Source organism: Gallus gallus, chromosome 1, assembly GCF_016699485.2.
Source record: "Gallus gallus isolate bGalGal1 chromosome 1, bGalGal1.mat.broiler.GRCg7b, whole genome shotgun sequence".
In the NCBI taxonomy this organism is placed as follows: Eukaryota; Metazoa; Chordata; class Aves; order Galliformes; family Phasianidae; genus Gallus; species Gallus gallus.
The window spans coordinates 84494335-84518403 of NC_052532.1; the positions used below are offsets into that span (position 1 = coordinate 84494335).

General features: G+C 43.6%; 2 protein-coding genes across 37 annotated transcripts in view; one reads left to right on the forward strand and one right to left on the reverse strand.

Annotated features, from left to right (window-relative positions):
• Positions 1 to 18661, forward strand: part of ST3GAL6 (ST3 beta-galactoside alpha-2,3-sialyltransferase 6) — a 45418-nt gene extending 26757 nt beyond the window's left edge. For 16 of the 33 annotated variants that reach the window (XM_015295693.4, XM_040703247.2, XM_046899249.1 and 13 more), the window contains 5 exons: positions 5809 to 5904; positions 7481 to 7667; positions 8756 to 8893; positions 12389 to 12541; positions 14213 to 18654. In XM_015295693.4, coding sequence (XP_015151179.2) covers positions 5809 to 5904; positions 7481 to 7667; positions 8756 to 8893; positions 12389 to 12541; positions 14213 to 14293 — 655 coding nt within the window. In that variant the 3' untranslated portion in view covers positions 14294 to 18654. Of the gene's footprint in view, positions 1 to 5808; positions 5905 to 7480; positions 7668 to 8755; positions 8894 to 12388; positions 12542 to 14212 lie in introns of all 33 variants that reach the window. The other 17 variants (NM_204479.2, NM_001396127.1, NM_001396129.1 and 14 more) reach the window with 4 other exon arrangements.
• Positions 17388 to 24069, reverse strand: part of COL8A1 (collagen type VIII alpha 1 chain) — an 89131-nt gene continuing 82449 nt past the window's right edge. For 3 of the 4 annotated variants that reach the window (XM_004938241.5, XM_040697994.2, XM_015296025.4), the window contains one exon: positions 21316 to 23283. In XM_004938241.5, coding sequence (XP_004938298.1) covers positions 21377 to 23283 — 1907 coding nt within the window. In that variant the 3' untranslated portion in view covers positions 21316 to 21376. Of the gene's footprint in view, positions 23284 to 24069 lie in introns of all 4 variants that reach the window. The other variant, NM_001293134.2, reaches the window with a different exon arrangement.

Genomic DNA, 24069 nt, shown 5'->3' on the forward strand with positions numbered 1-24069 from the left:
CAGACACAGTCTCCCCTTGGTGAAGCTGCGCTGGCTGTCTTGGATCACCTCGTCCCCCGTGTGCCATAACATAGCTTAAGGGAAGATCTGCTCCGTGATCTTCCCAGGCACAGAGTTGAATCTCACCATCCTGTAGTTCCCGAATTTTCCTTTTTCCCTTTCTTAAAAATGAGAGTGATGTTTCCCTTTTTACAGTCACCAGGGACTTCACCTGACAGCCATGACTGTTAAAATATGATGGAGAGTTGCCTGGCAACCACATTAGTCAGTTCCTTCAGGACCCTGGGATGCGTGTCATTGGACCCGCAGACTTGTGCACGTTCAGTCTCTTGATGTGTTCTTGGACTTGCTCTTCTCTTATAGTGGGAGGGACTCTGCTCCCCCCCCAGCCACCACTCAAAGATTCAAGGATGTGAGAGGCATGACTGCCTGACTGCCAGCAAAAACCGAGGCAAAGAACACACTGAATATCTCAGCCTTTTCCATGTCTGTTGTAGCCAGTTCTCGCTTCTCATTTATGAGAGGTGGAGGGAGGGGGGGGAGAGGGATAGGCTGAGAAACTGCCTTATACTGGGGTAATATGCAGAATACTTAATATAGTTGGATGCAAATAATGCTGAGGTTGGCTGTATTTGGTTTTGTCTGTGCTTTTTTTTTTTTTTAATCAAGGAGATCAAACAGAAGATTGTTGCTTCAAATCAAATAGAAAGGTCACATTTTAATTAAACCTAGGTACAATATAAAAAGTAATTGGTGTTCAAACCCAAAAGTTATCACGTTTTTAATACTCATTTGTCATTTTTTTTTACCTATTGTACTCCTTTCTTCCTTTGTGTTTAGTGTCAAATTCTAGGATGTTTGGATTTACTTTCAAGTTTTCACTTTTATGTTCAGAAGAATGGGGCAAAAACATTAACCAAATGCCTATGCTCTAACACGAGTAGGATAATTGGGTAAACTTGCACAGAAGTGACTGAGAGAGGCTAGTCTTGAATGACAGTGCCAAAGGTTGTATTAGAAATCGACTGAAGTCACAAGTTCAGCACTAATAATTTGTGGTAACAAACCTTGTAGTACAGCATGACATCTCTTAAATTGTATCATCTGCCCGGTATCTCAAGAGTAAAGGAATACTTTGAACGTGGGTTCTTCACTTGAAACAGAGGTGTATTTAGAATTTCTGGGAAGTGTGATTCATTTTATTAATAGTAATATACCTGAGCTGATACTGAAACAAAACTGCAGTGGTGTAAATGTATTGAATGTTCAATGACGGCATTCAGTGTGTTTGTTCTTAATCATTTTCTGTGTACAGCACTGATATAGCGTGAATCACTGTAGGGGAAAAGAAATATACATTTATCCAATATATGGTGGCTTTTGAATAGGAAACACTTTAGGAGTTGTTCCTACCCATGTTCTCCAGCAATAGAATTATTAGGCAGTTCTGTATTGCTGTCATTTAATTCGCCATTCCTGACAGAATAGAAACCAAATTTTCCTGTAAACTTTTCTGGGATGGGGACCCCACTATAAAGTGTTTTAACAGACATTGGGCTAATATGAACATCAAATGTATGTACGTGAGCTGTACTTGTGTGCAACATCAGTAAAACCACAGTTTGCTACAAAAGAATTTTTTTCTGAACAGTGCAGTTTTTTAATCTTAGTTCAAAATCTTACTTTAAAGGTCTAGTTTTGCAAGGCTGTTCAGAAGGTAAGAGTGCCGTCGTATTCAGTGGAAAAGCCTGCATGAAAAGGGTTTTTCATGCTAAGAATATATCCACAGAACACCTTCTGAACGTGTGCTCCACCCATGTTTTTGCAAGTATTCAGTGAGCACTCTTGAAGTTTATCAGCAGCAAATTCTTACAGATACACTTGCACAACAGTGAGTCAACAAGATGTGACCTCCGCATCCTCCTTTTACCAAACAACCTCAAAGGAAATGATTTGCATTCCTCAATAGGCTACTGGGGGCGTATGCTAAAGCAGCTGAGGTCAAGACATTTTTTGTTGTCATTGCTTTTTTTTTTCTTTCCAGAAAAACAGGAATGCTGAGGATGGAATCTTTATTTGCACTTTAAAGGCTCTATTGCCAGTAGTAACAGTAGTTTTCTTCTATGGCGCTAGGAAAATGTTTCTTCACCATGTAAACAAAATGCACAAATTCAGGCCTGACCTTTAAGTTAAGAGGCTCCTGTATACAGCGTGAATAGAGGGGCTTGAGTGATTGTTTTAGGCATTACGTTTTGGTGTTAGAGATTGATTACTGTGCCATTGGTATCAGGTTCCATGTGTGCACCATGTAGGTATCCAACACCTATATGTAATCCCTTAGTCACCCAAGCCATTGCTATGCCTGAGATGTTAATCCTTTTCTTAAGTATTTGTGCTTGTGTTTGTAATCTGGATGGCTAGATATTTCACTTCATTTTACTTCTTGTATAGCAAGCCAGATGTCATCTAAGGACATCAGAATTTACTTCTTATTGATTTGTGGATGTGGAGAAAAGATGAGCGTTATTTTCTTTTTCTTAAAATGAGAACACAAAAAACTTTAAGAAATGAGATGGTTAAAATATCTGGGAGCAACAGTTTGCTGAAAAACAGTAGTTCACTTCTGTAATCTGCAATAAGTAGAAGTCAGTTTAAGTCAAGTATCTTTGAATACAGTCCAGGCTTGCTACATACTTCTTGCCTCTATTTCATAACAGGTTTCCTATACAGTTATGTTTTGTTTTCATTGGTCTTAACATTTACACATGTGCATCACGTGTATCTATAATAAATAAATAAACCATTTAGTTACCTGCTTATCAGTGGACTCTGCTATTGTGCATGTAGGCCTATCATCATAACTGGAGACACTCAGATAGTTTGGGGAGGCAGCTAAATGGAGGAGGTAATTCAGAAATAGTATATTCTTGCCAAACTTCCTGTTTGAGTTGGCTGCCTTTAACTTCCTGAGCACTGAGATTTTTCTAATTTGGGTATATCTCTGACTCCGCAATGATGTGTACAAGTCGTCATGAGTATTTCACCTGCTTTTTGACTGTGATATCAGTTTCAGAAATTCACGTTACCGATACTAGATGCATGATTGGTTATTTGAAGGCAGCTGATAACAATTTTTTTACTATTTATGCTTCTGAGGGTGCTGAGATCTGAAAGCCTTACCAAATGCCACGTTTCAGTCTGTTTCTGAGTAGTATTTCAGCTATTAAAAAGCAACTAACAAGTTGCGGCCTGCATCTCTCAGTAAAAAGAGGCAAATGGATTTGACCTGAGAGCACTTGCCCAGCTCTGAAGTCCCATTTTATTTTACCTCCTTGCTCTGAAGGCCATGCTACATTGCAACTACACAGTGCAAAGTGAACAAACTGAAGAGCTGCTTACTTTTACACCAGAGTGGAAGGCATTTATTTCAATAGGTGTCATCCAAAACCTGGGAAGCCTACATTATAGGTAGGATGGATATAGCAAAGAAGCTTCTTAAATTGTTACTTTGGCCAAAAGTAGGAAGATACTTAGTCTAAGGCATAATTTAAAATTTCGCTACAGAGGACAGAACAAGCAGTGCAGCTTCAAGTAACTTCTTGTCTGTTTACCATGGTCAGAATAATAGAAGTCACCTATTTAGGTTTGTAACCTGTGAGGTGTGTACATCACAGTTACCCAGCTGCAACCCAGATGACTGAAATGCAGTTTTCTTGAGGCATGCTGTAAATGACAGAAAAGCAAGATGTGCTTTTTTCATCTTTCCCTCATTTCACCTTAATCACTTAGATTATGGGTTTTGTGTGGTTTTCCTTTTCCCCTCCCAATTTTCTTTGCTGCTGCTTCTCTGTGGGGTCTTGCATTGAGCTCTGTGGTGTAATTGCAAGTAACAAAGCTATAAGGATAACTTCTGCTCCCTTCCTCCTACTGTAGTCATTGCAGGATTCATCTACATGCATTGCAAGTTCATCTGTGTGCTTTCTCAGGATATAATGAAAAAAATATTTTGAAAATGAATGAGCTGTGAAGCAATCCTGGAGTAGAGGGAATGACTTTGTGGTGGTAGAGGGAATGGGCATACTGAGGACAAGAGCGTGCAACAGGTTCTACACCTCTGGTTTCAGAGGCGTCAAGTCATGTGAAATTGTGGCATTGGCTGGAGATCTCTTTCTTTGTGTGAGCACTTGGCATCTCCTAAGCTGTTTAGGAAACTAGAGAAAGGTATGCCAGCTTTTTCTGGTATTGCTCCGCTCTCAGAGCTGTATTTAGCAATGCTGGATTTTGTTGGACGTGTCCAATGTGTAGTGATTTAGAGATATTTAACAGCCTGATCAAAGACGAATATAAAATATACATGTAGTATGTCTATATACATATTTAATTAAATAGAGGCAACTCCCTCTGCAGATGTGGTCCTAGGAGCAGCAAGTGAGAGCCTGTCACCTCAGCATTTCTTTAGAAGTGTGGCTACTTTAACCATAGGCATTTATTTTCCTTTGGCATTTTTAATAAGCTTTGGGTTTTCAGCATTGGTTTTGCATCCAGTTTATTTTCCTTAGCTTGTATGCAGTGCAGCTTAACTGTGTTAGCAACTCTGTAAAAAAAATGTAGGAAACTGCACTGTCCATTGAGTGTAGGTCAGCCTGGGCTGGGACTGTCTGCTTTCATTGCTGTTTAATAGTACTTTCCTCAACTGAGAAAAGTAAGTTGGGCTGTCTGAGGAGTCTGCATAGAGTGCCATACCGAGCATTTAACACAGCTTACAGTATTCCTCATGGCTTCATATTGTGATCCCTGGCAGTAAGAAATGGCACAAGGCCTTTTTCTTGTTTGAAGAACCATAGGAATTGATATCTGGTGTTTAGGACTGCAAACATTCTGTAAAGGCTTCCTGGGTGAAACAAGACCAAGCCTGTCAACTCTTCTTTTGCAAGCAAAGCACACCTTCTGCTAGTATTGAAATACGCAATAGAGAGCAAAAGATACCATTGGAAGATACGGGACAACTCCTTGGAAAATTTTACTGTTAGAGCTCAATTTCATTGGTTTAACATCTCTGTTTACATAATTTTTACATATGCTTTCTAGATGTGAATATATATTAAATTCAAAAGGATGGACTTTGACTGGATGTATCATAAAATCTAGTTTTTAACTCAGTGTTTTGTATGCCTAGAATACTGTCTGATTTGAATTTAGTGGTATAAAAAGATGTCTTTTTTTCAAGTACATCCCTATTACTTGCACTTCAGCACATTTAAACAAGTTTCGATGACACTTCATAAGTGGATGGAAAAAATTCCACCTGTGAAGAGCCATCATGTCACTGGGCTGAGGTTTTTTTACACTTACAGTTCAGAGGTTTGTAAGGTAGATTGTGAACCTAAATCTTCCCACTGTAGCTTTCCTTGGAGGCCTCCAGAGTTGTGGAGTTGTACGATGTTGCAGGAACATCACAATTTGAGTGAGTTTTCCAGACACGCCGTATCCCACAGAGAAGAATCTGAAGTGCTGTGGGGGATGGTTTACTGAATGGCACCCGCTTCACAACCTGCTTGTGTGTTCAGTAAGCCACTAGAAAACAGCATGTAAATTCTATTCTACAGAGGAGCAGGCCCTGAAATAATGCAGCCACACTCTGAGATATTTAGCGTATGAAACAGGACTGAGACTCCTGTGTAGGAGACAAGGAGTGTCCAGGATACATCGTAGATGAACACATCAGCTACGTGCTCATGAGACAAATATATTCATCACAGTATTGAAACATGAGGTGTAGTGCCTATCAATGTTCTGTTTGTTTCACAGTGTTGCCTGCCGACGGTGTGTTGTGGTCGGTAATGGAGGAGTACTTCGAAATAAGACGTTAGGGGGGAAAATTGACTCCTATGATGTGATAATAAGGTAAATGTATTTATTTTTCATTTTTTCCTACACGTAGAGATTTAAAAAAAGATTATTGTAAGTCAGTGGCTTTAGAGTCTAGCTCTGCCTCTTGCCTTCCACACCATGCCTGTCTTCCCTTTGTGCTGGCACATTCATTGCTTTGAGTGGATTAAAAGTAATGCTGTGAGGTCCACCTCAAGGCACTCATCATCTGCAATGTGATATCTATGCTTGTTCCTTTTCCTCAAACATACTGTCTCATACTGGAAGTATACCAGAGGATGCCGGGTCTGAAGTAGAGGTGTCTGGTTCAGGGAAACAAAGGAAGTCTTAGAGAGGAACGGGCAAGAAGGGGGGAATTCAAATGCCAAATGATCTAAAAGAGACTGTTGGGCTAATTTCTAACAGAAACTGAGATAGTAACTAATCAAACAGTCTCTCTGCCAGCAACTGTCCTGTTAGATGACGTGTCCTCTTTCAGTAAAACCTCTGAGCTGCCATTTCAGTTTCTGCTTCACTATTGTCTCAATCTCATTTTTGTTGCTTTGCCATCAGTAACGCAAGGAAGATCCATTAATTATTTTAACCTTATTTTCAAGTATTTGGATTTAATTCTTCAGTTCAAAAGCTCCCTTTACATTCGTCTACTCTTCTTAGAATTGAAATCCATATATGCCAGTGTTATGCGCTTTAAAGCAGTTATTTCTAAAACCAAAACTGCTTTGGAATTACAGTACCTATTTGTTTACTGTGAATGAACAAAAAAAGTGATGTTTATATTCTGTATTTAAAACTTGTTCTGATTGAAACTTTGAAGTGTTCCCTTCTCTACATGCCTTGTTTTGTAAACAGTTGCTCCCAAGTAGCACGCCACCTATTGTGAGCAGTCAGTTGTATTGGCAGGAATAGGGTGTAGAGAAACTGCCTGAGTGCTCCAAAGAATGTGTAGTGCAGCCACCAAGCAAAATCTACAAGGTGAAGAGTTAAACACAGCCTGTTCGGCACCTTGGAGCAAAAGAGACTTTACCCACCTGCCTGCTGCTTACCAATCTGTTGTATTACAAAGCAGTGGCAGCTGTGCAGGTATTTTTTAAAGAGAGGGGTTGAAAAAAATGTATAAACAAAGATGAATGAGTATCGGGTATACAGTCATAATTGCTATGCCATGTAGATAGTGAAGAGTATTAAGATATTTTTGAATTGCCTCTCAGATCATCTAATGTTATGAGTGGAGCAGTCAGTAATTCTCCAAGCCAGGTATTCTCCTAGATCTTCTTCAGTTGCTGTGTTTGAGACAAAATCAGAAGGTCTTTTGTTCGAGTGACACATGATAAGCAATCGTACAGTTGTACTCTAAACCACCTTGGCCAGGTTCCCGTATGTTCTTGATCCTGCTGGGTTAGCAGGTGAGTGCAGGAGGCACCTGATAACTGCTCATCTGCCATGTAATGTGATAAGTGAATGCCAGGGCACTAAACCCTTGCACACCTGGACATGCTGCCTGCCTTGTTGACTTCTGTGTGTGCCAACCGCTGCAAGTAAGGATGCATGTCTGGAGTAGTCATTGCCATTTCTGTGTCTCTGTTCTTTCCAGAATGAATAATGGCCCTGTTATAGGGTACGAAGAGGATGTTGGGAGAAGGACGACTTTCCGCCTTTCCTACCCAGAATCCATCTTCTCAGATCCAATCCACTACGACCCTAACACTACTGTTGTTATTATCGTCTTCAAACCACGTGACTTAAAGTGGCTTTGGGAGATTTTAGGTGGTCAGAAAATAGTGAGTTTAATTACTTAACGTGTTTTTGCACTCAGCTTGCCACACATCTCTCCTGTGAGATGTGCTTGGTTTGCTTTTAACCTCAGCCTTCCTGGCTGGGGACCATACTGGATCTGTCAGTCTGTCTGCTTAGTTTCCTTTTCTCTTGTATGCCTCTGTCCTTTCTCACTCCCACATTTAATCAGTTCTTCACCCCAAAGCAGTTTTCTTCTTGGAAATTTCTTTTTATTTTCTTCCAGCACTGCTTCATGTTCTAACACAAATGCTCCAGCCATTTCCTATGTTATTTTATCCTGTGCACTTGGTGAAATTGCAGAATAATGTTATCAGGCACCTCTCTTGGAGGTCTTTAGACCAAACCCCTGCTCCAATAAAATGAGGCTAAGTTCAAAGCCATACCTGTTTCTGAGGGCTTTGTCCAGATAAGGTTTGATTATTTCCAGGGGTATTTTTACAATCTCTGTTTCAATGCTGCACTGCTCTCACAGGAAAGGATCTCTTGGGCACTGAGAACTCTGGATCTGAGTCTGGTCCTGTCTTTTTTTTTTTCCCTCTTGTAAACCTCTACCAGTTATTGGAAGATGAACTGAACAAACCTACCCCCCTCATACCCTTCTTGCATTGCATGTCACGCACACTGGCCTCCTGTACTGAGCTTGCCCCTGTTCAGTGCTCTCTTATGCTGTTACTGTGCACAGCCCAAAAGGGTGTTTGTGAGACCACAGGCAGGTGCAGTACTTGTGAATGATTGCTTCTCTCTAGTTGCTCCCTATGCTCTTGTTAAAGGAGCCAAGTATACCGTGAGCATTTGTTACCTCTAGGGCACGGTGATGGCGCGTGTTGTTGTCCACCATGGACCTTTGTGCAAAGCCAGCCAAGCAGCCCAGCCTCTGCTGCTGCAGGGGGTGATCCTGTTGCAAGAGCACAATTTGGCATGTCTTTGAGCTCTGGAAGGTTCAACATTTATTTTCTTTTTCCTCAAACACCTGCCTTTAGATTTTGTTGTGGGTAGAATCAGAGTTGCAACAAAAACACAATCAACTGTTAAAAATAGCAGTAAATAACATGTATTTATTTGTCCATTACAGAGTGCTAAAGGCTTTTGGAAGAAACCAGCTCTGAACATGATATATAAATCTAATCAAATCAGGATTCTTGATCCGAGCATCACCAGAAAAACAGCTTATGATTGGCTTCATTTCCCAACAAGATTTCCCAAAAAAGAGGTAAGCTTTCTTTGTTTTTGCCTTTTAGTTGCATGCAAACAAAGAAGTAATTATCTCTTCGTTATAGTGCACCATTAGAATATCATTTCAGGATCATATTACATTAGCTTGGGTTTAGGTGATGCTGAGAGATGAAAAGACTGAGTTGAGAAAATAGCTAGTCTTGCATGCTAGAACTCTCTTATGGATTCAATCACTAGTATTAAATGAGACAGCATTGTAGACAGATAATTCCTTTTACAAAATAGGGGAAACTAGGCAGGTATTGGAACGTGGTGGATCTGTAGAGGCTCCAGAAATATTAAGGAGTTCCGAGTTTCTAAATGTAGGCATTTTTTTTCTTATTTAAAAACAGAATGAAACCACCACCAACAAAAAGGCAAGGAGAGCCAGTAATACTAACACTGCTGCAGTTTCATTCTGCTGAAGGTGGGCAGGGACGAGGGAGCAGCCTCACACTAATGGCATATATCTAACAGCATTCTTGTACGCCGTGATTTGATGCCAAACATTGTAATGGGTAAATCAACAATTTAGATATAAAAATACATTTAAACTCATCTCATCTGGCCGAAGGATGTTTTTGATGAAAGTTAAGGCTTCAGGTTGGAGAGCTCGTTTGTGTAGCCATGACTGATGATGCACTATGTAATGCAGATGCTTGTACAAACACTGTTCCTTGGGGTCATGGTCATTGTGCAGAGCTGCTTTGTCAGGATTACCTGACATGTGTGGGAAATTCTGACTGTTTGTGGAGTATCTACCACATGCTTGTCAGGACTTCTTGGCATTTTAGTTCTTCAGCTGAGGATAAGAAGAGGGCAACGCAGAAGCTGGAGGTCGATTGGTTTCCTCAAGGGCCACAGTGGCTTTCATGGCTTCAGAAATCCATTCTGTCAGTTCATGTGCTGCTCCCCTGTCAGCGTGGGTAAAAGTAGGACCGGTGCTGTTAGTGAGCCAAGCAGATGTGCGTGATGTCCCAGAGCTAACACAAAGCTGCAGGCTGCTCTGTCACTTTGTTCAAAGGGCATGCTTTTTGCTCCTCTCCTGCTCAAAGCTGGAGCAGAATATGTCATAGAATCATAGAATCATAGAATCGCTAAGGTTGGAAAAAACCCACAGGATCATCCAGTCCAACCATCCGCCCTTCATCAATGGTTCTCGCTAAACCATGTCCCTCAACACAACATCCACGGTATGGATGTCCACGGTAGGATGGCCATACCCCTTTCCGCCTCCTCCGCATCCCACTTGCTCCATCCTTTGGGGTTTCTGAGCCTATCATCCCAGGCAGCAGGAATGGCTGAGTTCAAGTCCTCAATTCTTTCATTTCACAGAGGTGTGTTGTGTGGCATGTCTGTGTGGTACTGCCTTTGCTGTCCTGTGCTTCAGCCCCCTCTGCCTGGAGGAGATGCCATAGACGGTTGTTACTTTCCCTGCTGTCGCTGCCTTTTCCATTAAGCCAAAATTATGTTCCTCGTTTGTACATTTCTGCCTAGTCCAGCGAGCACTTCTCCTCTATTAGTGACTGGGATGGTGTTAACTGAGCCAGGAAAAACAACTGCAAAATCGGATGTGAACAAATGTCATTGTAAGCCAGGATATTGCTAGGGCATGCTAGGAACGCTTAAGTGGCAGCAGTTCTGCTTAGCAGGATCTGCAGAAAATCAGTTTGCTTGATTAAGGCTTGTTCCTTTGCCATGTTCAAGGGTTTCTCTGAGGTTTGCTTGGACAAAAGAGCATACTTAAAGCATGACGATATATTTCAAAAGCGGATTTGATTTTTCATTAGTATATTCCTCTGAGCTGTGTGCTTATGATAGCCAGAGGTGAAGAGAATTAGTTTGCAGCTGGTGATACTCCTGAGATTTCCAACTAGCAGAAATCCTGACATGTAACATTCCTGTAATGATTCTGGGGTACTGATAGGTGCACCACAATGTTACGCTATTGGCCCCTCTGAGCTGGAAGGCTGTTCTGTTTGGCAGGACCCCTGGGCAGTGGTGTGCATTTTAATTTGAAGTTATTGTTTTTTGGAGTACTCCAGAAGTCATAATAAGTGTAACCCCCCCAAAAAAATAACATAAAATTTGGTAGTCCAATATTGTGATTTTAAGTAGGCTTACAGAACTGATGTTAGTAATGTGGGTTTTTTTCCAAGGGTTATGTTTCTGTATCATGCAACAGAAATAGTTGTTTTTTGTCACAGAATACATCTACTTCTTCTCCGCCCAGAATTTCCTACTTCTGGCTTGTGTGTTTTGTTTTCAGAGGCAAGTAAACTGAGCCTCGAGTAAAAGTTGAAAACAGGATGTGATTTTATTTATTTATTTTGCTCAGCTGGGGTTTGGCTGCAACTACTGGAAGTGTTCAGCTCATCTGGTCTTTGAATTCACAGTATCGTAGGACCATTAAGGTTGGAAAAGACCTCCAATATCATCTTGTCCAACCATCAGCCCATCCCAACCATGCCCACTAACCACGTCCCTCAGTGCCACATCTGCATGGCTCTTGAACACCTCTAGGGATGGTGATTTCACCATCTCCTTAGACAGCCTGTGCCACTGCCTCAGTTGTTTTAGCCAAGCCAGGCACATCTGCCTGAATGTTTTGTCTATTCCTGGGGATTTTTTCCTCTAAACTTCATCAGCTGTGATCCAATGAAAGAGATCACTTTGTTGTACAAACCTTGCCTAATTCAATTCCTTGTCATTTTAGCTACTGCTAGAACAATCGTGTATGTTATCGCAGAATAAGACAGCTGTAATGAGTTGTTCTCTGGCCTCGTATAAGAAGTGTACATTTTCAGTTAGATACTTCTATTTTTCAGCAGTTGAATCACTTGTTTATCACCTGCTCATGAGGTTTTACATTGCATTTACTTCTGAGCTATCAACTGTAGGGAAACACGAGCAGTTTTATCTACAGTTTACTTTCTTCTAATGGAAGTAGTGTGGGAAAGTCTAAAGCTGTTCCTCAGGAATTTCACTGCTCTGAAAGAGTTGAAATGTAGCCAACTTAATGCAGCAATAACATCCACGTTCTTTAGTTTGGCAGTGCGAAGATTTGAGATGTGTCATGTTTGTCTGGATCTCCAACCTCTAGAAACATATGAACACATCTGATAATTCAGTCAAAGTTAATGGAGGATTCTTCAATGTGTTGAGGTCAGACCAATTTTATGAATGTAGGTTTCTGAGCAGAATGATGGAGAGACTTTGCTGATTCCTCTACTGAGGGAAAGCCACAGTACGTGCTCAGCCCTTGTTAGAAACCAGAGAGGCCCGTGTGATGCTGACCTGACAAGTATACTTGCCATGGAATTGCTGCAGGCAGCACCTTGCTCCTTAGGAGGCAGGAGGGGGTCCAAATACAAAGCCAAATGTCTGTAGAAGAGCACCATTCCCTGATGTCGACTGCCTTTTGTCTTATCTTTGCTATTCATGTGAAGCTGCTGGTTGTTCATGTATGCATGTTGTTTGTGTTTTGTTTTAGAAACCCAAGCATCCAACAACGGGGCTAATTGCCATTACACTAGCATTTCACATTTGTCATGAAGTTCACCTGGCGGGCTTCAAATATGACTTCACTGACAGGAACAGTTCTTTGCACTACTATGGCAACGAAACAATGTCTCAGATGATGCAGGTAACATGCGTTTGTTTATGCTGAGGAGCGTGCTTAGGGAAATACAGCTGGCAATGCAGTTAGATAAAAGGAACTGCAGGTTAGAAAGGTTTCCCATCTTCTCTGCTGCTCGTGAGGTTTTTATTGCTTAAAGTCTCTTAATCTCTGCTGTTGCTTCTGAAAAATGTGGATAATGATATTTGTGTCCCTTGAGCTATACTTCATTTTGTAGTGTGTCTGTGTTAATTTGTCCATTTGTGTGTTCTGTTTTCCTTTAATGATGGCTGCACAGCTCTTGTTTGTAGAGGCATATTTGCTAGCACTGTTAGAACGTGAGTAGACACTTGTTCACATTTCCATTCTTTTTCTTTGGCAGCTACTTGCAAAAGTGATCATAGTTATGACATTTCTTTAATAAGGAGATTGAAGGACAAAGGAAGGAGTGAAAGACTTATAAACTTGCAGTTAGGAAGAGAGATGAATTTCAGAAATGAAAAGCAGAAAAGAAAAGCAGCTCGTAAGAAGGGATAGGAGAAGAAGGAAGCACTTCCAGAAGGCAGAAGCCACAGCTCACCAGGGGAGGAAGCGGCAGGAGGCTGGCAGACATCAGCAAAGCCTCTTGCTCCTGCAGAAAAGGGCTTTGCTACAGCTATGTCTGTTTTTTGTCTCTGCTCTTGCCTTCAGCTCTGTACTCCAAGCATCTTAATCTCAGCCCTTTATCTCAATGTGAACAGTTTTCTCTTCCACATGCACACCCAGTGTGCTACATTGGTTCCATGTAGGACCTATTGTATCTCCTCCTCCCTTTCCTGAAGAGGAAGGATGAGGCAACGTCCATAGGACATCATATCTCTCTGAGGAGTCCTAGGTGCCCTCTGCTCGAAGGTGATGTTTCTTTGACACCGAACTCACCTTTATTTTGAGGTTCCTCTCTGAAGGTGCTTTTTATTTTTATTTATTTATCCAAGGCTTGGGTAAGGCTGATCACTAGCAGGATAGGCGTCTATGATGTTTATAAAATCTTGAAGCTTTAAAAAAACCAAAAGCTAGTACCTTGTCAGCAATTCTGTAGTAACATTGAGTTCTAAATATTATACATGTATAATCTTTTATGTGACGTTTACATTATGTTTGTTTTAATTTATTGGATTAGGAGTCCAAGATTTCCAGTAAGCTAACCTGATGTACCAGGTTCTTTGCATTCTCTGCTGTCTGCAGTAGATGCCTTGTGGGTTTCCTTGTGCTGTCCCCCACTAACCTCGGTGATCTCTTATTTATTCAGGATCCTGCATGATAGAGCACTGAAAATGAGTTAGTTTTGGCTTGTTGGAAAGCTGACTGGCAGGACACGTTTAAGCTGCAAATGAGCGCGCTTTGAGAACTACTTGTTTTCTTATTGCTTATGTTGCAAATGTGGTTAAGCAGCCGTTGCCTATGAGTGCAGAGACGAGGTGGGAGAGCTGGTAAAGGAAGGATGTCCATGAGACCATTTCCTTATCAGTTTGGTTTGCGTCCTAATAGAAAGTCTAGTCTAGTTTTGAGCTGGAGGGTCCCTCATCAGTTTTCTTGGAAGACTGTACTACAGCCAATACTAAGAAGTCTTTTCCCCAGCTCTTAGCATCTGAAGTGATATTTCTGGTAATACATTGAATTCAGTTTTTTAATGATGGTTATTCCCTCACGTCTCTTTAGAATGAATACCATGACATCAGTGCTGAGCAGAAATTCTTGAAGAAGCTTATAGACAAGAACTTTGTGGTCAACTTGACGTGAAAGCTGGATGGAAAATATGAAGAACAGTCACTACTTTCAAGATTTCAGAATCTTTTTATTTTTTGTATGACATTTTTATTTTTTAAGTGCAACGTAACTGTTTACTGTTGAAAAACAGCAAGGAAACCTCATAAGGCAGAAGCTTCTTCTAAGCCAGAGGATAATGGACTATTCTAAGCAGAGCTAACTGAATTTCTGTGAAGCTATTTAATGGGAAAAACACAAAACTTTCAGCTGAAAGTATCAGGGATGTATAAAAATGTGATTCACATTACTTATTTATCAGCAAGAACTTTTTTCCAAACGATTACTTCTCTGGAATACCTTCTTTTCTAACGTCCTCCAGAAGGATTACACTGTTAAGGGACTGAGACAACTATTTAAGTAGTGGATGGATGTCAATGCTTGAATCTTTCTTGTAATACAAAAGTGGCTTTAAAAGCAATGCCTTGAAGTCATTACTATGCGTTTGGGAGAAGGGGAAACATGCGGAACATACAGACTTTAGTCTGCTCTCCTCCTGAGCAGAGGACTCATCCATCCATCTTCTGTGAAGAAGCCACAACCTGCACTGGTCATCGACTCTGAACTGCTGTCTGTGTGTGCCAAAGGTGAAGACCCTTTGGTCTGTTTACTGGAGATGTTGGCATTGCCAGTGCTCGTGTTGTACTGGTTTATGGATAAAAACATATGACCTGTGCTGTGCTTCCAATAAATTTTACAGTTTTTGACTTCCCTTAGAACAGAGGGAGTTTGAAGACCAAAGCTTTGTCTTGATTACTTGTGTCTCTTGCTTCCCCCAAATGACAACAGGAACATGAGCTCAGATGGAGATGTTCACATTTGAGTTTTACCATAGAGACACTGTTTTTTGGATTTCCAGACCTCCAGGGTAGGATCCAGTATATCCTTCTGTTCTCCTGCAAGAATGACAATATATTTTTCCAAATGTAATCCCCTTTTTCGCATGCTGCAAAGCATTTACAACTCTACAACTCTGAAATGCATCACTACAAACAATAAACGTTCCTGTCTTTGGCAGCAGAATGTGCCAGGGACTATGTAAGATTGCAACAGCTGAATTATTGTTCGGCTTCCGTTTACCTCTCTTGTTTTTACTTATAGGTTTAAATGATGTGGCTGAGCTAAATCAGTAGGCATTTATATGGGAGTTTAATTGAGACATATGTTGGGAAGGTTGTGTTTCCCGTATTGGTTTGTTTCAGACAGCCCTACCAAATAAGTTATATTTGCCTGGGAATGCACTTGACAACTTTCAAAGATGAAAGAACAAGTAAAACTCCATTCTAGATCTTTCACAGGATGTATTTATGTATCTTTTTATAATGTCAGGTTTTTTGAAAGACCTTATAGTTACGTACTGATCATACCTGAAGAAAGCACAAAAATCTGCTTCAAAAAAGGCTTCAAAGTTGATAGAAAAACTCTGTTGCTTTTTAATAAAAAGACACAGAGATGTAGTACCTCTGGGACCAGTGCAGGCAATTAAAATATGATCTCAAGCCTCCAGCAGGTCATGAGCACAGTGTTGTCTTTTTCAGGAGCTGCGCGTTACAGGAGTACTGACCACAGTTCCTTTGCTGCAGCAGTGTAGAGGAGTAAGCACTGAAGTGACCGAAGAGCCATCATATCCTTTTCTTATTTCTCTTGCAGAGCACAATAGGTGATTAAAAAAAGTCCTGATAGCTTCCTTTTTAGCTCCTTAGCTCTGCCGCTTGGCAGCTGCTGAGTGCATTGTGACTTTGGAGGCAAGCCACTGCCAAAGAAGAGATGGCTTGTGCTACTGTGCACTTTTTTTTTTTACTTAGTGACTCCTGGCTTCTGTTTGGTTTCAAGCAAATGGGACATATTTAAAGTAACTGCAGATGTCATAAAAATGTGCATCTCAGCATGGTACAAGGAAGTGGCAGTTCAGCCACAATGGTGCTTCTGCATGGAGGGGCCTCTCGAACAGCTGTGTGCAGGTGGCAACAGGGAGAAGAGGGGCACGTGGGAGGCATCAGGGCAGGTGCCTGTGCTGCAGAAGTGGAGGAAACCAGAAGTACTTGAAGGGAGCATATAAACAGGAAGGGGGAATGACTGTTTGCATGGGTTGATAATGATAGGACAAGGGGGAATGGTTTTAAACTCAGACAGAGGAGGTTTAGGTTAGATATTAGGAGGAAGTTTTTCACACACAGGGTGGTGACGCACTGGAACAGGTTGCCCAAGGAGGTTGTGGATGCCCCATCCCTGGAGGCATTCAAGGCCAGGCCGGATGTGGCTCTGGGCAGCCTGGTCTGGTGGTTGGTGACCCTGCACATAGCAGGGGGGTGACTGTTGTGGTCTTTTTTAACCCAGGCCATTCTATGATAAAGTGGCAGAAGTGGTCTTACTTAAAAATCCGAGCAGAAATAGGGGGAGTTCTGCACCAGAAAACAGCGATGCTGCCTTTAGCTCTATCAGCATTTGTGTCTCATGTTTCCCTCAGTCATTTAAAAAGGTTTGTGCGTGACTGTGCAGCACCAGCCCTGCACTGATTCACACCACTGACAGCAGCTCCACAAGGAAACAAAAGGCCAAGGCAGGGTGTTTCATGCGGCTGGCAGTGCTGAACTTCCCTTGTGGGAGTCTCACTATGCCTAGGGCAGAGGTGGGGGCTGCATCCCCTTGGTGCCCACAGATGAAATAACTGTAAAAAAGGACCTCGTGGCAAACAGACGGTGTCCCCAAATTCCTTTTTTACTTAAAGTAGTCTCCTTTATTCTCATTTTTAATCACATGGGCATTATGGTCTCTCTAAGCTTCTTTTCTGACATCTGATATTGTGAATGCTGCCTGCAGGCATTTCTCCCTATCAGCTGCTATTTTTTTATTTCTCCTCAGTGAGTCTTCCCGTGTTTATGGCTTTCCCCTTCCCATAATTAGGCAGTACTCCTGTGCTCTCTCTCCTGGGGGAACACCGAGTCTGCATGGGCTGAGGCCGCAGTCATGGCAGGGTGACTCTCAGCGAAGTTCAGAGCCAGACCTGTTTGCTCGGGACTGAGGCAAGATTTGATAGTATTCATAAACAATAGGCACTGTTTTTTTTTTCTTTTAACAAGCACAGCTTGCAGCCCAGCAGCTTTTATCTTCAGCAATTAGCAGTGAGCTATCTGATTCATTGGTTTTCTCCCTTAATGTTTTTTGGTAGGGTTCTGTGTATACCGGCCCTGCTTTGTCAATGTCACCCCACCTCACATGGCCATTTCTGCTATTCTGCCTTGAGAACAGACAGCGCTTCTATGTGGACTTCTTGAAGGCAGGAATTAATGTATTTGCTTTGTCAATAATGTCTGCAGATCGTGGTGCCTATTATATCCGTGTCCACGTTTTCAATGGCAGCGTGTAATATCAAGGGTTAGCCTCGGGGCTTTAAGATTTTATTATAAAAAAAGGAGAGGGCAATAATGCATACCTCAAATACTTCTTGTTTTTTGCCTTTCCTGGAGGCAAGGTTTCTGCACTGAAATTTTCCTTTGAAAGCTGCCCGTTGTGTTGATCAGTGGAGAAGGTGTCAAATTGTGAATCCCAAGGTGCTCAAGCCCTGTTTTCATGTCTGTAGCAGTGTGACTCCACAGGTACCAAGTAGCCCGTGAAGTTTCTTTCTGTATCTATTGCAAAGTCAGACTGTTTCACCACTGCTTCCTCTCTTCCTCTTCCCCAGCAGTGGGCTGAAGCTCACAGCAGCAACATCTTGCAGCAAAGGTGCTCCCGTGTTTTATCTGCTAAGCCTACAAAGTGCTGCACCGTTAGAAAGACCTCACTCTAAAGTTCCAAAGTGCACGCAAGCAGTAACCTGGATAACATCCATCAGCCCAAGTTCTACTTGGCCCAGACCCTTAGAGTGCCTGTTTAATTACCGTAATCATTAAAGGAAATTCTGAGATACAAGATAAGGAAGGTCGCAAGTTATTGCACTGAATATGAACTGGACAGTGCCTGACAGATTCAGCTAAATCACATTTCTCACGGCTGCGTGTTGAGAATAATGCAAATCCCAGCTTTGGTGTTTACTGATCAGTATGTGGTACTTCTTGTTTCCTGCGCCGGGATTCCTTTCTTTAGCAGTGCCCTGGCAGGTAATAAAGTACTGTCACTTTTAAGTGGTGCCTGATCTTAAGACAATGCAAAGCTCAACGTCTGTTTCTGATATAGATTATAGTACTTCATAATTTTATTTGCCATTTGTCTGAAGTTCATGTGCCTTTAAAGCGTCGACTGTGTGTTGAAGGCTTTCTTACAGATGTTTCAAGTGAAATTTTGAATGCTACAGCTGGAAAGCGATTATTTTTCTGCGAATAAATGGTATTAAAAAGTTACCTTCAAGCTTTTTTGTTTTAACAAGGTCTGTGCTGTGTGTGCCCAATCCCATTATTAGTGCTGTGTAAAGCAAATACAGCTCTGTCAGACGCGGTATCACGTTTCAGAACAAACCTTTATGGTTAGAAGGGCAAACAGGGCTTAAAATGCTTGAACCTTGGTTACGCCAAGCTGTGCTGCAGGTAGAAATATTGCTCTGGGCTGACGAACAGCAAAACTGGACGTGGTATTTGTGGGTAAGATCAAGACAAACGTCCTCCTGAGACCGTTTCATGGCTTTCTGAGCTTATCTTACTTGTTTCTTTCAGGAGAATGCTAAAATGAATGATGTTTAACTAAGAAGATGGTGTGTGATGAAGGACTTTAGATAGGAAGGGATGGGCACTGATTGCAATGTTCCACTCTTTTTCTTTTCTCTTTTCTCTCCTGCTGCGCCAGCAGCTTCAGGGCGATTCAAAAAGCAGCTTCCTGCCACAAGTGGTGGGTATTTAACGTATTCATTTTGGTAGTGCCCTTTCAGGAATTCACCGGCGTGGAGGAAATGCTCATCATTGAAACAAGGTCAGGGGCGGCACACCCTGGGCTGTAACTTACTCTGTGCAGTGGAACTGCAGTTTATCACTGACCTAGATCAGTGACAAATTTAGTTGCCACTTTCACACCAGCTTCTTGCCATGGGTGAACAGCAGTGTGTGGGGAGGTGGATTGAGTGTGAAAAGTTGTTTCCTCACTGTAGGGATGTAGCGCACGTCTCCTAGCCTGGCGTCCCACAGCCAACTTTGGCTTTTTGGCCGAGTTCGGCCACCTACCAGCACATCTCATGGACATCTGATCTCTCCGCTCCCCTCCTCTCATAACCCCTTTTTCAGTGGCAGTTCTGCACCGTGCTGTCCCAGCCCTAACCCTGCTGTGTGCTGAGCAAACCATGCCACCACGGCGGGGCTGGAGGAAAATCAGTCCTTGTGGCCTGGTACGTGAAGTTGGCGGGTTGAACGTTCCTTCTAACAACCTCGCTTAATGAAGAGAGGATCCCTTTTTCTTTTTCTTTCTTTTTTTTTTTTTTTTTCCAAGATATTTAATAAGATATTTTTTTTTTTCAAATCAGTACAAAAATTTTAAATACAAAATTATTTGCTTTTGACATATCTCATATATTCTGGAAACATACCAAAGTCACCAGTGGCTGGTAAGCTGTCCGTCCGTTCCTGCCAACGTTCCATAAAACTTCTGAGATAAAGCACCACATTATATCACTGGAGTCCTTAGTCAATGTCAGACTGCATTAAACTCTGTATTTAAATAACAGTAATGCCAGTTAAATCCAATTTTAGTTCTGCGTGAAAACTCTAGTTCATTTTTTGAATCAAAAGCGGTAGCGTTAGCTAAGACATGGAAGAAGTGAGGAGCAATTAACTCTTTCAACTAACGTAAGTGTATGACGTGCAGCACTGGACAGGGAAACACAGAGAAGGACACTGTCGTTTTTAAATTAATACTCTTGAGGTGAGATTAGCACCATTGATGAACAGACAGTTCTTGCATAAAAGCCGCTTTTCCCAGATACAGAAAAGATGGAGGCCTGCAGATTCTCCTAGACAACTGGTAACGTATAAACAGGGACTGGAAATCAGCCGCTAGATAAAACGAAGTTGTCGGATAACTTTGTGTGATCAGCACTGCGGATAAGGTTATTGGTTGATCTCAGGCGATGAGTTAGTTAATTAGCAAACAGAGCTACTTCTGCTTTGCCTAGTCACGGAAGAGTAAACTGATTCCGTTTTGGCCGAGTGGCAGAATACGTGTGTCCTTTTTGCAAGCTGGACAGACTGCGGGTTTTTAGCACGAACGCAGGAATCCGTGCTAATTTATACCACCCTGCTGCATCGCCACGTGTCGGCCAAGATGTCTTAATCACGTGGCATAATGCAAACAGCGAAGTCCTTACGTTTTCTCTGATCTACCGCATCTGCTTCAACAGTGCGAGTACAGATGGAGGCTTTTGGAAGGTGCTGTGGTGTTTGGAGGTGAACCCAGTGCCTGCTGGAGTAAAGCGGTGTGCTGAGTCCACAGACCCCAGGAGACAGCTTTCAGGGAACCGTTCTGCTGTCAGTATTCCTTTTCCACAATAAACAAATCGCTCAGGAAAAAACAATAACGAACCTGCAGGTATATCTTACATAGAGGGAAGAGAAGGAAAGCTCTCTGGTAAGAGAACCTCCGCTTGTCAGGCAGCCCTGCTGTCAAAAAAACCCCACCAACCACCACCAGAATCCCCCCAGACAAATAAAAAGCCACTCATTTTTTTCCATGTAATTCGAGACTGACCTACTCTGTTCTCAGTCGCTGTTTTTCATCTCATTACTATGGTCAATGCATCAGTCGAATACACAACAGGAGTGAGTGACATAAACTGATTTGAACCTTAGTACTGCATTATTGTGATGAAATGAAGCACGGCATCACAGAAATATATAATGTACAGCTAATATGTCCCCCTTGGGTGCGAAACAACTGTTTATGAACCTGATACACGCCTTTAAATATGTTCACCACACTTGCTTTTTTTTTTTATATCTAGCTGTGCATGTTAAATTTTGTATTTTTTTTTAACAAAATGGTCCAAAACGGTCATTAAATGCATCTTTTGTGGTATGAGAGTTTGAAGCAGAGAAGAAAGGTTTAGATTTGTGTGTGTGTGTGTGTTTGTGTCTGGTTTTCGTTCTACATGGGATACAATAAATATCCTGAAAAAGATGAGTGAACGTATTGCCCGGCATAGAGTCCTGCTGCCTGCTCGGATGGCATTTGAACGTAAACCTTGTCTCCGGGCATCAGCTGAACAACAGCACTCCCAGAGGCTTGGTCCAGGAAGCCCTTCTTGTACTCATCGTAGGTGTACATCAGTGGCTCGTTGTTCTTGAACAAAGCCACCCAGACGCTCGCACCTTTACAGTGAACGTGGTAGGCAAAGTAGTAGATCCCAGGGATCTCACAGGTGAAGATCCCTGTTGCAGGGTTGTAGTTCTGCCGGCCGTTGTAGAGGAGCTTGTCAAACTTCACGGGCACACCGACCCGGGGGAAGGGAGTGAGGAGCTCTGCCGTGAATGCAGGCATCTCGTAGACAGCGCCGCCGGCCTTGCCCTTCTTGCCTGCATAGCCGTAGGGGGGCTTGAGGCCATCTATCCCTGGCCCCACCTCGGGCAGGTACTGTCCCGCAGCCGGTGGAGTCGGGGGGATGATTACTGGGGGTCCAGGTGGCCCAGGGGGACCGGGAGGCCCCTGGAGGCCTGGCTGGCCAGGGGGACCAAGTGCCCCAGGCTTCCCTGGAGGGCCCTGCAGCCCTGCAGCCCCAGGTTTTCCCACGCCAGGAAAGCCAGGAGGACCGGGTTGGCCAGGCTCCCCCTTGGCCCCTGGCAGCCCTGGGGGGCCAATAGGGCCACTGGGCCCTGCAATGCCTGGGATACCCGAGGGGCCCTGAAGGCCCTGCGCACCAGGCAGCCCCGGCTCACCCTTCGGCCCCACAAGCCCTGGGACGCCCGGCAGCCCCGGCAAGCCCTTGTGTCCTGCTTCTCCCTTGGGCCCAGTGGGGCCTGGCAGCCCCCTCAGCCCAGGTGCTCCCACTTCCCCGGGAAAGCCTGGCTTCCCTGGGAACCCCTGCAGGCCTGGTTCGCCTTTGGGGCCCACTGGTCCTGGTGGCCCCACAGCGCCGCCTTCTCCTTTGGGTCCTGGGAAACCGACGGCACCTGGGGGGCCCATGATGCCCGGCAGGCCTGGTTGTCCTGGCTCCCCTGGTGGCCCCCCCATGCCTGGTGGCCCTGCATGGCCTTTCTCCCCCTTGGGCCCCAGAGGACCAGGCAGGCCACCTACCCCACGCTCACCTTTGGGGCCGGGGAAGCCTGGCTTACCAACCCCGGGGAGACCAGGAGGGCCTGGCAAGCCTGGCAAGCCTTGCTCCCCTTTGCCACCTGGGAAACCTGGCTGACCAGGGATGCCATCTTGGCCGGGTTTGCCAACGCCAGGCAGGCCGGGAGGTCCTTGCATCCCAGGGACACCCGGAGGCCCCTGCAGCCCTAGCTCACCTGGGGGACCAGGTTTACCCACAGGGCCCTGAGGGCCAGGGAACCCCACCATACCTGGCTTCCCCACCCCTGGCAGACCCACAGGGCCGGGGGGACCGGGCAGCCCAGGTGGGCCCTTCAGCCCTGGCAAACCCGGGATCCCAACACCCTTCTCCCCTTTTGGACCAGGGATCCCAGGGACCCCTGGGGGCCCTTTCATCCCAGGTTCACCCTTTGGTCCTGGCTGTCCCTGCAGCCCCGGAGCACCCGCTTTCCCTATCCCTGGGAGTCCATGAGGTCCTGGTGGTCCCTGTGGCCCCGGTATCCCCATGGGCCCAACCTCTCCTTTCGGCCCCATCTCTCCTCTTGGCCCAGGTGGTCCCATCACCCCTGGTTTCCCAGGCATCCCTGGCAAACCCGGCTTCCCAATTCCTGGATATCCTTGTGGACCCGGTTTTCCTTTGGCTCCTGGCACGCCATGACCTGGTAATCCTGGTGGCCCTGGTGGTCCTCTTGGTCCAGGCTCACCAGGGGGACCTTGCTCGCCCCTCAAGCTGCGCATGGGTATTTCTGGGTAGGGGAAAAAAGAAAAAGGAAAAGGTAGGAGTGTGAATGTATTCACAGCTCTTGTAAAACACAAAGGCAATTTTGAACTGAGCGTGCTTCATATGGTACCTCTTGGTTTTGTGGTAGCTGGAAAAGTCCAGAAAATTACTGGCTGATGTTTGCAATTAAGAGGATGTTCTTGCTGTTTTGCTTACTTCCAACTTGTGTGTTTCTGTTTATATGAAAGAATTGTTTTGCATCCTCTCTGTTTGCTTTTTTTTTTTCCCATGAGAGCCATTTAATGGCATTTTCCATGTGTACAATACGAAGCAGTGAAATCTGACTTTTCTCCTGTATTACTATAGACTAACTTGTGTGTTTCAGAAGGATGCAGAAGCTGCGTGGTGTGATTGTGTGGTAGGGGTAGTTTTGGCATAAGATTACTGTTGCTGGAAGGGCATACATAAGCAAGATCAATAAAATAAGGCTGTATCAATAAGAAATTTATGTGTTGGTATGACTGCACTTTCACCAAGGCTTTAGTTCCCTTTAAGACGTTAGTGGAAACCTGCAGCCTCACTCAGCATTGCTAAGCTCGCAAAAGTTTTTGGCCTAGGCATGGCTGATTAGAGCTCCCTTTAAACACTTGATTAAATGCTTTCTATTATCCCAAACCACGTTTTTATTTGTGTATGCGATCATGCAGCATTTCAGGTGAAGGTGGTGCCACCTGGGAGCGGTTGTGCTGGGTTCTGGCTGCTTTTTTGTTCTGTAATGGAAGTGAGAGGTTTGGGGTTCAATGAAAGGAGA